Source organism: Manihot esculenta, chromosome 4, assembly GCF_001659605.2.
Source record: "Manihot esculenta cultivar AM560-2 chromosome 4, M.esculenta_v8, whole genome shotgun sequence".
In the NCBI taxonomy this organism is placed as follows: Eukaryota; Viridiplantae; Streptophyta; class Magnoliopsida; order Malpighiales; family Euphorbiaceae; genus Manihot; species Manihot esculenta.
The window spans coordinates 27,344,235-27,358,815 of NC_035164.2; the positions used below are offsets into that span (position 1 = coordinate 27,344,235).

At 27.0% G+C, this 14,581-nt stretch overlaps 1 protein-coding gene across 1 annotated transcript; it reads right to left on the reverse strand.

The window, feature by feature from the left end:
- Positions 1 to 2,245: 2,245 nt before the first annotated feature.
- Positions 2,246 to 3,793, reverse strand: LOC110613011 (probable BOI-related E3 ubiquitin-protein ligase 2). The gene is made up of 2 exons (XM_021753912.2): positions 3,171 to 3,793; positions 2,246 to 3,081 (listed from the first exon to the last, which is right to left on the reverse strand). Exons 1-2 carry the CDS (start codon positions 3,480 to 3,482, stop codon positions 2,500 to 2,502), a joined length of 894 nt encoding a protein of 297 aa, XP_021609604.1. The 5' UTR covers positions 3,483 to 3,793; the 3' UTR covers positions 2,246 to 2,499.
- Positions 3,794 to 14,581: the final 10,788 nt, after the last annotated feature.

The window sequence follows — 14,581 nt, forward strand, 5'->3', positions numbered from 1 at the left end:
CAATAGAATTTTAAACAACAAAAATTACATAAAGGAACTATTAGTTAACATATTAAAGGGAGCAGAGACTACTAGAAAGGAAAATTATTAAAAATTGTAAATTTTGGTTGACTATGTTTACATGTCTAACAGTGTAGTTTTTGCAGTTTTTATCATATGTTTGTGCTATTTCTTAACCTGTGCTTTTTTTTATGGTTTATTAAATTCAAATTCGTCTTTTTATATATAATTCGTTACGAGCAATTATAACTTTCATTTTAATTTATTTTATCTCAATTTGAAAAATTCTAAATTTTACTAAGTGTATGAATGAAGTCAATTATATGCTCGCGTAATTCATTTAGATTTTTAGAATGATTTTTACTTGTATATTTTTTATTTTTGTATATAATTAGACATCTTATTACTTTAGAGTTGCTATTTTATAATTTTATTTGAAAATAACTTACATCGATTGTACACGATAATATTGTCACTTCAAATATTTTATAACTACTTTATAATTTTTATAAATAAAAATAATTTACATTATATATGAATATAATAAATATATTAAATATTTTGAATTGTATAAATATTTAGCTAACAAAAATTAATATTGAGCTTGTCATTTGAAACAAATGTAACTAATTTAAATAATAGCAAGATTGAAAGATGATATGTTATATTAATTGAATTTTTTTGATGCAATTACAAAAAGATATATATTTTTTATTTTCAATTTGTGAATGTATTACTGTCACAAAAATTTTAAAATACAATCGCAATTGAAGTTTTAGTAATCATTATAATATGCTTTTTTTGAAAAATAATTGCAATCGATCATTTTTTTCGTAAAATTTTTAACGGTAAAATTTATTGCAACGATATAAAATAAATATTTTTTATCGCTATTTAATTTTAATAACGAGAAGCTAACTTTCAGCCACGAGATTTTTCTTCGCTAATTAGTTCACATTTCACTCAATTATGTTAATGTGCACCTAATTAACATAAATTGTAGCCTTTACGTGGATGAGATGAAAAATTAAGTAGATTATAAGGGGCTAAAGCCCACATTGACTCTCCAAATACATGTCAATCTTCGAAATAGGCCTACTATCTAATGAATAATGTGTGTAATCTGTTCATGAATGAATATAAATTCCATATCGACTCATGCCAAGAGACGGAGATCAACCTGCTTCCCTTGTTTTGATGGTGGAATCGACTCAACTTCTTTCTTTGCCTCTCTCAGCCGTGTTGCTCTAACTCTTATCTCATCGGCGGCCTTTTAATCGGTGGGGTTTTTGCTATTTCAGGGCCTTGGACCTGGATCTCTTTTGAGCTGATTTATGGGAGGCTCTTAAGCTTTTTTAGTTGGGCTAGCTGTTGGGTTGCTGTAGATATTTTTTATTCAGTTATTTTTCTAAACCTCTCAATCATATGTAAAACAAACAGGCTTGATTGAGCTTTTCTTTTTAGATGAATCTATTTAATTTAGCTATTAATGTTGGGTACAATAGTTGACTAAAAAGGATAAAATTCTCTGAACAATTTCTAGCCGTTACGAAGAAACGCAACCATTCAAAAAGCAAACATATTTGCTGGGCTGTTCTTTATAATTTTCTCATGGTTTGAAATTCGATGGCACGCTATCACTATCAAGCGGTCAACACCAACTTCTCCCAAGATTCTTCGGTTTTTCAGTAGGGGATGGGATATGAATCTGAGTTTTATATGTTTTTGGGGAAAATTATTATATAATTTTTATTGTATAAAAAAAATTATTACCTAATGAAGCACACAAACAGAGGATGTGCGTCTAAAAGAGGCAAAAGAAGGCTTCTAGACCAGAGCATCATACAATCAAGATTGGCTTGTCTCAATCCTAGCTGTGTGCAAAGTTGTTCTGAACAAACTTTGATTTTCATTTCCTTTTCAGACTTGAATACCCAAATGTGGTCAGTAACATACACTGCCATAAGATCAAAACAATCAGCTGTCGACCTCTAGTCTGTAATATAATAACAGCCTTTAATTTTTTTTCTTTATTCTCATTATTAATTTATGTGGGGGAGTGTGAACAGAAACTGGTTAGTGAATCAGACATTGCTTTCAATCTCTCCTGTCACTCTTAAATTATAGAGCGCAGTGCCAAAAAGCCAAACAATTGGCAACAAATCTGATGTGAATAATCAAAATAAAATCTCCACAGCAGACAAAACTAATCTGAAAAACCAAAAAAGGAAAAAGATGCTGTAGCTAATTATTAATTTCCTTGTCCTGTAATTTTCTTCTTCAATGTTTTGATTGATTTCTTGCTGGTTATCAAGTACAATTTAATGCCTTTCTTTTTACAGAAGGATCCCTAGAAAAGAGCAGCAAAAAAAAAAACAAACCTAAAATAAAATCACCAACTTGCCAATGCAAATTGATTTGGGTTTCTGATTTTTTCCTTTTTTTTTTTGTATTTTCCTTTCACCTTTCCCGGAAAATTTTTTCTGGGTTCTTGAAAATCTAACTTATTAGTGCCTCAATGCTAGCCTTCTTGGGCGTTTGACACACAGGGCAAGTATCAAGAAAAGACTCACAAGCTTTGCATGCACAAAGATGCCTGCAGGGAAGAAACAAAATACACAGATTCCTAGAGTTGCAGCCTTTGCATACCATCATCGTCTTCCTCTTTTTTCTTGCTCTTTCTTCTTCTGTAACGTTACCACCGACAATTCTTCTCTTTTTCTGCTCTGTTTCCTCTGCTTCTTCTTCTTCTTCTTCCTCTGTTCTGTTCACATCACAGCACGATTCTGCATCCTCTGCTGCGTTTGCAAAGCAACAGGAAGCTTTTTCTCTCAGCTGTTCTATTGTGTTGTCTAGAGAAATAGCCATGGCTTCGTTTTCTTGTGCTACCCTTTGCCATACTTGGTTCTCCATTTCTAATCTCTTCATGAAATCTTCAAGCTCTGCTGTTCTTTTAGTTGCTCTTGCTATTTCTTCATCCTTTTGTGTCAATAAAACCAGTGCTTTTGATTCTATTTTCTTGATCAATGAAGCTAGCTGTTGCTTTGTTTGCTCTTGCAGTAACAATCTCAATCTCTCATTCTGCATTGAGAAACAACAAGAAAACTTCAATAAAACAAAAAATTGAATCCAAATTAAAGAAAACAATAACAGATGATTTGAGAATTAACCTGTAATCTGATATAACGATCAAGCTCTTGTCTTTGATTTTCTTCATAGGCAACGATACCTTGAGAATAAGCCATTGAAGGGTGAAGATTGGTGATTTTCATAGCAGAAGAACCAAGAAGAGTATTATCAAAGCAAAGATTTTGATTCTTCTGCAGTTGATTCTGAACCATCTGGATATTACATTGTTGCTGCTGCAGCTGCTGTTGTTCTTGTTGAAGATAAGAATAACAAAACTGATTAAGCCCAACTCCACAACCATTGTCAATCCAATCCTGTGAGCCACACAAAGGAAACTGTGCTTGTACAGCCATATTTTTTTAGAACCCAAAACACAATCCCACAAAAAGCAAATCAAAATCAAAATAAAACCCTTTTTCTCAACCCAATCTCTCTCTTTATCTTCTCTAGTGGTTGTATGATCTGTGCTGGTTTCTGGGTATATTGTCCGCTCAGAGATGCTATAATAATGAGAAACATATAAAAAACAAGAGGATGTGCATATGAGTATATATATACATATATAAAGAAACAAACAAACACAGAGAAAATAGAGGAGTGAGAGCCGAGAATTTTCCGGTTAATAATAGAGAATGGGATTAAAGTAACTGCAAGACTTGAAAAGGAAAAAGGTTGGGGAGACCAGAGAGCTTAGGATACTATTTTATTTTATTTTATTTTATTATTAAAAAGAAAAAAAAGAAAAAGAAATAGCGTATGGTGTTTGTGTTTTTGAAAGTAAGCATTATTAATGAAAGTGATTAAAAAAAGGTGATGCACACATGCAGATTTTGTGAATAAAACTATCGGGTCAGAGATTTCAGAGGCGTTTGTTTGGTTTTGGTTTTGAATATCAACAACCACAACATCACCCTTAATTAAATTAAATTAAATTAAATAGGAAATTCAATTCCAACTCGGTTTTGAGATAGAGACACAGAATATAAAAGATTTGTCAGTTTAGTCATTTGAAAAGCCTGAAGAATAGGATTTTGTTTATTGTCTAGATAAGTTGTTATTTTTTAAAAAATAAATTATGATTTTATGCTAAGTTAATTTTTCATAATGGGGTTATAATAATTTTTAAAATAATGGAAAAAAAAAGTTATATTAATAAAATAGGAAAGATAAAGATAGCTAAAGAGTGGGAAGTAGAATAATCAAATTGATGTCGTCAATTTCCAATGCATGAACTTTGAAGATTGTACTTTGTACGTGAATGAAGGCAACGTGTCAACTCCCATTACTGTCCATATCTCTTAATTTACGAAGGATTAATTTAGAATAAATAAAAATTTTATCATATAAAAATTGATTTTTTTTAATAAATGAATTATATTTATTGAATTAATGGGTTTTGAGAATGTTCAATGAATTTGTATAAGAAAAGGATTGGAAAAGTCAATTAAAGGGATGGAATTTTGAAACAATATTTTGGGAGTTTGAGAGTTATGATAAGGACAAAAATGATAAAGATGAACACATGGCTGGACTATCCAAAAACTTCCCTTTCTTCTCTTTATCACTTTGGCATCTTCAATTCCATTAATTCCTACATGCAAACCCTTCGTTAATCTTTTATTATTTTATTTATAAAAAAAATATATATTAGATATTTTTAAATATTTGATGCAGTTAAAAAATAATTAGTGAAAAATATTTTTTATAAAAAAAATTAAGTGATTTTTTTAAAAAATAACATTTTTAAAATAGAATATTATTTTTTAGATTTAAGGATTTTATTGACCACTAAAAAATTTTTATACATAAATTTAATAAATTCCTAAAAATATTTGTAGAATATTATTTCTATTATTTTAATTATATATATTATTTAATTTCTATTATATTAAATATTTATACTATTAATCTATCTAATTAAATTTAAAATATTTTAATTATATATATTACTTAATTTCTTTTCAAATAATATTTATTTTTTAATATATCAAAACTCTTAGTATCCATTCGATAATACTAGTAATTATTTTAATAATAAAAATATTCAGATAATAATTAATTAAATTTTAATAAAAAGTAATTTTTTTTATAATCAACTCATATTACTATTAAATAATAATATTTTAATTGAATCAAAATACTAAATATTAATTTGAAAGTTATTATCGAACAGTTTACCTATCACAAAAATTATAACCCTCGTTACTTTTAATTTTCATTAATTATGGAAATATCTTACCTTGTTGAATAATCATTGGTGTTCTTGATTTTATTTTGTTAAAATTAACAATATTCTATTTTTATTAAATCTTTTAAATAATGACATACTTTCAATAATTTAGGATTCATGATCTGAAATAAAGATAGGCTACAATTGGCGAATCTGCAATAAAGAGAAAGTAAGGTGATTGACACTTACGGCAGTCATTTCAACGCTCAAATTAATAATTTAAAGAAAATGGTAGATGTAAGGATAATTTAGAATTTAAGAATAGTTCGGTAAGAATGCTTATCTTGATTTCTACGATTATTAAATTTTATACTGTAAAAAGAAAAAGTTAATTATAATATTTCTTGATGATTTGGAATTCCGTGATTGCAAATTTATGTGAATATTCGACTTATTCAGAAGGAATGAGTCTTGATAGAGAACTGTATGCTACAATGTCTGATCTTTCTTTCTATGAATAGAACCGCTAAGCACCTTATTAAACCCATGCCACGTGGTCCTATCTTGTGGTGAAAACTCGTGACTTACTTTGACCCATTATTGTGTTACATCAGAGGTCATCCGCTAGTTTTCGATTATTCATATTTGAAGGTAACAGTTGTTTTAGACATGTGGCATATTTACATTGGCTTTCTACACTTGCATCTTCTGTCATAAATGATGATTGCCTTATGGTTATGAAATAAATAACTTGAAAATAATAAACTAAACTTAACATTTGGTCTACTTAAGGATTTTATTAATCAGAATTGATACCTGGTCACTCGCTTGGCAACTATCCACCTCGTAACGCTTTTTGGCAGAAATTTGCTTTTTGTCTTTTAGGACTAACACCCAAAAACTCCCTTAGCGTTTATTCGCCTCGTGACGCTTTTTAGTAGAAATTTACCTTTTGTCTTTTGGGACTTGTCTGACGATTAGGCACCTAACTAACACCCCAAGACTCGCCTAGCGATTACCTATCTTGTGGCGATTTTTGGTGGAAACTCGCCTTTTGTCTTTTGGAACTAATACCCGAAGACTCACTTAGCAATTACCCACTTTGTGATGCTTTTTGGCATAAAATTACCTCCGTTTTTTTAGGCTAACACCCAAAAATTTGCCTGACGGATACCCGTCTTGTGGCGATTTTTAATAGAAACTCGCCTTTTATCTTTTGGAACTAATACCTGAACACTTGTCTGGTGGATATCCATCTCGTAGCACTTTTTGATAAAAATTACCTTCTGTCTTTTGGGACTAACACCCAGATATTCGCCTGACAGATATCTATTTTGTGGCGTTTTTTGGCATAAATTTACTTTTGTCTTTTAAAACTAGCACCCTAAAACTTGTCTAGCAAATATTCACATTGTGATTTGAATATGAAATACCTTTAAAAAAATTTGTGAGACAGGACTAACGCCCAAATTATAATCTTGTGGTCTTGATATAATATAGTATTTTTACTGAAAATCTGAAATAAAAAAATTTGAGATAGATAAAATATGTAATCAAACATTCTAATGGAAACTTCGAATTGAATTCTTATGGCCTTCGTATAATATAGTATTTTTATTGAAATTTTAAAATAAAAATTTGAGATAGACAAAGCATATATTCAAACATCTCAACAAAAATTTTGAATTGAATGCTTATAGTCTTAGTATAATATAGTATTTTTATTGAAAATCTGAAATAAAAATTTGAGATGGATAAAATATGCATTCAAACATCCGCACGAAAATTTCGAATTGAATTCTATTTTAAGTATATTTTTATAAACTAAGAGATTAAAATAAAATTAAATATGGAGTTCTTATTCTATCAAAATTCTTATACAATTTTCAAAAGATTGAATTTTTAATAGTTACTGTGTTCTCTTAGTCCTGCGTTGCATGTTATTTTCATCTGTTATACTTATAATTTAATCAAAATATATTATAATATATTCATTTTTAAAATTAATAAAAATTAATTATTTATTATTATAATAAATTATTATTAATTATTTTTTAACAAAAATATCTTGTAATATCAAGAGGAGTAACAAAATATTAATAACAATCAAGTTAAATTGATTCAGAGTTTTATAAATTTATAAATACAAATAGCATTATAATCATAAGATTATTATTTTTTAAATTAAAAATTGTAATAAAAAATTTGGTGTAAATTACAATCACTGCTAAAATAATATTTAAAAATTAATTATTATATTAATTAAATATTAAATTTTATTATTTTTGTGTAAAAAATAATCTATTGTTTGCTAATTTTTAAATATAATTATATTATTTCAACTAATTTGTTTTAATGTTAATGTTAATAATATTATTCAATTAAATTTTAATATTTAAATATATTTATCTAAATTATCTAATATTTTAATACTATCTATTGATTAAATTTAAATATATTGCGAAATTTTTAATATTTAAGTTAACAATAAATTTTAATATTTCAACTTTTATAAGTTATTTTATATTTTAATATCATTTATTAATATTTATCTTCAAATATTTACTTTTAGTATTTATATTTATCTTAAATTTTAAATTTTTTATTATTTTAAATAATAAAATTATTATCTACAATAAAAATATTTAAATAAATTAAATAATGGAAAATATTTTTTATAAAATAAATATAATTTAAATTATGAAATAAAAAAATATATTTTTATTTAAAAAAAAATAAGAAGAAAAGAAAAAGAAAAGTCCATAGTTCCCTATGAGCCTGCTTCTCTCCTTCCTATTTTATAAATCATAATGATGATTTTCGTTTGGGAAAAGAAATAGTTTTCGTCTGCCGCTTTAAAAAAGTTAGGAAGGAAGGAAGGAAGGAAGGAAACATAAAGACGGGGAAACAAACAAAGCGTGGGAAGGGGAGCGTAGGACCCATGTGGTGCATATTTACTTGGGTGGTGCCACCAGCGGTGCAAACCATGTGATGACTCTGATAACCATCAAATACCAACGCCTCATCGCTTCTTTCACTGCCAATTTCTACATGTTTCTTTATCGAAGACTGTTGCCTTGTCTTGCCTTGCCTTGTGCCTTGGGGTTGTATGGATGAAGATGCTATCAAATCCAATGCCCATTTCTCGTTTTGGAGCACGCGTCTTCGCTGCAACTACTCATTTATTTTTTTTAGAACAATTGATTCAAAAAGTTTAATATTTGTGATTTAGTTGACGTGATTTTTATATTTTAATATAATTTTAATTAATTGTTAAATTTAATAATTTTGTGATAATTTAATAGTTTAATTATAATATTATATGTATTATTTTTATTTTTTTATATAAATTAATAATTAAATAATTAAAAAAAGTTTAATATTTATATTATTTTATATTTTATATATATTTTGATGGTGGTAGGCTTTGGAAAAATTACATACATGGGAAATGGTAATCATATGCATACATGCAAATTCTTGGGTGGGTCCTACTTCCCTTAATTAGGGGGGGAGGATTAGGGGGCCCTACACGTCGCTCTTGGCAATCTCGTATGCGTGAAAACGATAATAAGATGGTAGCAGGCACAATCTTGCAAAATTTCTCTTATACAAATTTAAATATGTTTAATATTTATAATATTTAATTCCATTTTAAATTTAATTAAATTTTATTTTAATTACCAATCATTTTAAATTTAATTATTATTGTTATTATTTAAAAATATCTAAACCTTTTTAATTTTATAAATTTTAATTTAGTAATTTACATAAAATATAATTGAAAACATTAGTTTATATTTCAAAATTTTAGTAATTAAATAAGTTATTAAATTTTATTTAATATAGAATATATGTAAAAAATTATAAATATTATTATAAAATATATCTAATTAGGATTTCGTAATAATCATCATTAGGATTAATTTATTGATTTTATAGCTAAAATTTGCTTTGTATTTCATAATTTAGAGTAGGATAAATATTAAATAATTTCTTTAACGTGAAGGGATTAAGTTGAAGTAGTTGGCTGAGGGGATTTTAACATGGGTGTGAATGAAATAAGGAGAAGGGGACAGAAAGGATAATACTTATGCTTCTTTTGAAAATTAGAGGAAGATGAGTGGAGCATGTATTTTTTCCTCGTAATTAATGAAGAATTTTTCAACTTAATCATAATCACACATCCTAAACTAGATCTAGAATTTGTTGACTATTACACCTTTGTAGTGGAAGATTTCAAATAGCAAAACTTCACTTTTATATTTATACCGGTTAAAGCATAAAAAACAAAAGTCTAGAAGAAATAATATAATTTAGTATAATATAATTTAGTATAATGAAAAATGAAGTCTAATGTTTTGAGATTAAAAAAAAAGGGTTTTATAATGTTGTGTAAGATTCGACGGAAAGAAAGATGATTTTCTTTTTTTATTTATTTATTTTTTACTAGTGACATTCAACCACCTCTTTATTATAGTGCAACCTTCTTCTGTCACTTACTCAGATTCGTATATACGATTGTGTCATAGTCTTTTTTTCACGTTAGGCGGCCATTTAATTTTCTTGGCGTGCATGCAAATAAGGCTGCGAAGTGACTGGACCAGCTACTATTTTTCACGTCATATCACTGGACTAGATTACTTTCTGTTGGAGTTGAATTCGCGATCGATCCGATCTGTCCCGCGTGTTTGAATCAAGACTTAAAATACTAGACCGGTCAGCTAAAAAGAGGTTTTATGGGTTTTGAACCTATATTATTCTCTTGGGTCCGGTCTTGTCCAAAATAGAAGAAGTTCGGCGGTCATCAAAGTCCTATATTATTCTCTTGGGTCCGGTCTTGTCCAAAATAGAAGAAGTTCAGCGGTCATCAAAGTCAATTGGTGTTTTTTTTTATCTATAATTTTGTAATTTTCAAAAAAAATTAGGTTGATTTTTTTTTAAAAAAAAACATATGCATTATATTTTGTCTAATGGGATTTATATACGTTTTGAAATTTAATATGTTATTTAAAAAAAATGGTATATTTAAATCTTTAAACTTTTTAAATTAAATAATTTAACATTAACCCAAAAATTAAAAAGGTATAATAAATATATCCAATTGAGCTAGCAGTGTCACTTGTCACATTCATTATGCCTTCGTTTTCCAAAAAGGCAGCTTTACCTTACCAAGCCTTACCAATATGCGTAGACGCCTACTCTATGGCTTGTATTTATATTTATTTACCATTCTTAATGGACCCAAACGTACCATCACAAAACCGTGTGTATATATTTTTTTTCTCTTTGAACTTTCTTCAAACACCTTGAAAACCTAATTGAAATAGACTCTGCTTTCACCTGCCGACCAATATGTGTATTGAATCCTGTGAAGGAGTGAATTTTCCACGAACTGTCTAAGAAAGTAAAAGGAGTCCGAGACCCACCATTGAAGAAAAAGCAGTCTAAACCCTCATGATACGTGAAACTTTTGTGCCTAAATGTCTGACTAATTATGAAAGGGATCACTATCACGTACCCCAAAATTGGCCATGGCCATGCCCGGTGCTCGTAGGACCACCGAAATTATCTATGCATCTCTCCCCTCCCCCATGGGCAGCATGGGCCACTGGGGTTAACCCAGTTCTGTCCATGTTATAGACTTGACTTTGGATAAGATTATTTTCATTATTATTATTATTCTTAAAAATATGGTAATGATATTAAATAGAGTTCCATAAATTAGATAATAATTAGTAAAATTACACAATAATAAAATAGAAAAAAGTAAAGTTATGAATAATTAATTTAGATTATTTTATTTTTATATTTAAAAGGTGATTGTTAAAAAGGTGGTATGGTGTGGTGTGGTCATATAAATAGATAATGATCATAAATTCATCATCACAACAACTTTAACTTTGTTTTGTTCTATTATTTGTCTCTTTTTGGGCAGCAGCCATATGCACAATTCTCATACCCATCTCAAATACCATTATTATTATTATTTTATTTCATAGAAAAAAGCAATATCACAACTGTTTACACTTTCAACCATGCAATGGGCCAGAGCTTGCTGCTTGCAGATCAATGATTCTGTTGTTGCACCTTCAATACATGGAAGACACTTCACAAACACTTCACATTTTAAAACTTTAAAATCGAAGGCTATATTTTTTAATTAAGTAAACTAAGACGGCAAAGATTTGTAAGCTTTTAATTTGGACCATATCACTCGTATTGAAGGGGCAGAAGATAGAAACAAATAGCTTTCAATTTTTTTTCTATGCATGGTGGTGTGGTGTATCTCTCTCCACTTTCCACGAAACAGAAAGCAAAGAAAATAAAAGAAAGAAAAAGAGAGCAACGTGACCACCGATGTCAGTAGATGGATCAAGATCAAGATTCAGATTGTTACAGATTTCAAGAATGGAGACCGACACAAGAATTGTCTTTGGAGAAAGAAAGAAAGAGAGCCATGCCACCATCATATGCCTTTCTTTAGTTTTTATATTATTTTCTCTTTTTCAATGCTTCGAAGAAAAAGAAAGAAAATGATTTCAGTGCAAATTTGACCCATTCCCATTATTTTTATTCTTATGAGAACGTGTATGACTCTTAACTGAACAGCAACATCTCTCTTTCCTTGTCTCTTCTCTTCTCTTCTCTTTTTCTTTCTTTAAAAAACCCTAGTTTTATATTATTGTAGTTTTACTTATTTGAATTGGTTTCTTGTTTCCAAGAAGCTCATTTCCAATACGCACGCTGTCACTGATGATCACTGCTGACACTTCCCAATTTGTTTTTATACATGCATAATTGCTCTTGTTTAATATTTTTACTAGTTAAATTTGATGTTTATGCAAAATTTAATTTATTTAAGACTGTATTTTTTTATATATATTTAATCAAATTTAAAAAGATAAATTAAGGGCCTTGAATTAATATTTGAAATTATTTTTTAATAAAACAAACTGACTAAATTAATCAGCCTAAGGTGGTGAGGCATGTTACAGTGACAAGTCAGGCTGGCCCGTCAGCAACGGTGCTGTATTATTTTGTTTTTGAATCTGTTTTCAAGCTTAGGAATTTGAATGTTGAATGAATAATAAAATAATAACGAAGCGGTGGTGGAGACCTCAACTATAGATTTGAAAGGCCCTTCGCCACGTGCTATATGAGTTGGATTATTGGACTGGGATTCATACGACAAGTGGCGAGCCACGTTGGGAGAGGTGGGCTTTGGGAATTCATCTTTTAAAAGATTTATTTTGAAATAAAAAAATTAGCATGCTTTAACTTTTAATTTTATAATATTTTAATATATATTTTCATTTTTATTTAATGAATCTTTTAAATTATTTAATAATTCTTAACCATTCAAACTATTTAATAATTTAATATTTTATAAATTATTAAAATAAAATTTATCAAATTAATATCATATTAATTATAAAATATAATGAAAAATTATTCATTTAAATTTTAATATTACATTTATTAAAATAACAAAAACACAATCGAAAGATATAAATTAAAAATTATCATAAAAATTAAATAAATTAATTAAATTTAGATATTACATTTTAAAAAATATCTAATTATTTTTATAAATTATATATTACTAAATTAAAAATTAATTTTTCATTTTTTACTTTTTCACTAATTTTAATTTTACAGAAATTAAAAAAAAATAAATTTACATATTATTTAATTTTGTACAAGTTAAAAAATATGTTGAAATAAAAAGAGTACCCATAGCACTGATGTTGGGATGGATCACAGCAGTAGGTCCATAGCTTTGATGGACAAGTAACTAAAAGCCCAAAGAAATTAGATGGGCTTGGCCTTGGATTCCTGTTTTAAATATAAATATTAAAAAAATACTGTAAAATTAAATTAAAATTTTTTTATTTAAATTAAAAGCATTTAATTCTTTGTAATTTAAAAGAAATTAAAATTATGTTGAGTCTTTTATTTTGTAAATTAATTATTTTTCTTTCATTTAGAAGTGGAAGGAACCCATTTTTAATAATCTTGCATTTACCATTAATTTATGATATATGCTAACTAATTTCCACGTGTATTTAAATGTGAAATAAAAATTTATTTATTTAAACAAATTTTTTGAATAAATAATATTCTTATTAAAAGGTTACCATATTGTTATATTATTATCTATTTCTACTTATGCATTTTAAAAAAATTCTTTTTTAATTAAAAATAATAAATAATTTTAATATCTAAAAATTAAAAAAATAATAATATTTTATCAAGCCAAGATTTATATAGACTTAAGGTATAGTTCAAACTTTATTTAGCTATAAAGGTGAAATGAGTTTATATAGAATTTGATGAAAAATTTAGAGTATTTGGGATAATATTTTAGATGGGAAACTGGAAAAGTAGTTCTTAATTTTTCAAAATTTAATATTAGGTTGTTTTCCATAGTTTTTTTTTTAATAATAAAAGTTACGTTTTTCAAAAATAAAACAAAAATTTTTTGTATGAGTAAAATTATATTATAAATCCTTTTGTATAAGTAAAATTATATTATAAATCCTTAATATAATCCAATCATTGAAATTTGCGGATTTTTACGCTAAATTTCTTTATTTGTATATTTAGTACAAAAATAAAGAGACCTAATTCCTTAATGCTCTTAAGGAATTGATAAAAGGATGAAATTGTGTTTAAATTGAAATTTTAATTAATAAAAGGATGAAATTCAACATTAAGTCAATCTTTTTTATTTCTGCTATTATTTTATAATAATAGCACTAATAGAAAAAAAAAAAAGACAAGATATCTCTATATGAAAAAACATAGTGCAATTTTTACAATTTTTACAATTTTTCATTCTCGACCGTCTATCATATTTCTTGAAATATTAAAATTTTAATTTATATTAAATCAGTTTTATTGTTATATTTTTCACTCTTTTTTTTTTCATCAGATTTATCGTTTGGCTAATGTTAAAATATATTAATAAAATGGAGTAGTATTTTTTTTTTATTTTTTTCATAATTCTATTTTATTGTTTTAACTTAGTTTTGCTAGCAATTACAGTTTTATAATGTATTTTTACAGAAAAAAATATTTAAAAAAAAATAAAATAAATTAAATGTTACGAAAATTTTAATTTTAAACTGAAGAATAGTTTATTAGTGGATGGAAGAGACATCATGTTTGGAAACATTTAGAAACAAGAAATTTCATGATAAAAAAAAAGGGAAAAAAGATTGTTACTTTAGATTTGTACATTATGGAACCAACAAGGAAGAACGAAGGAATCTACCT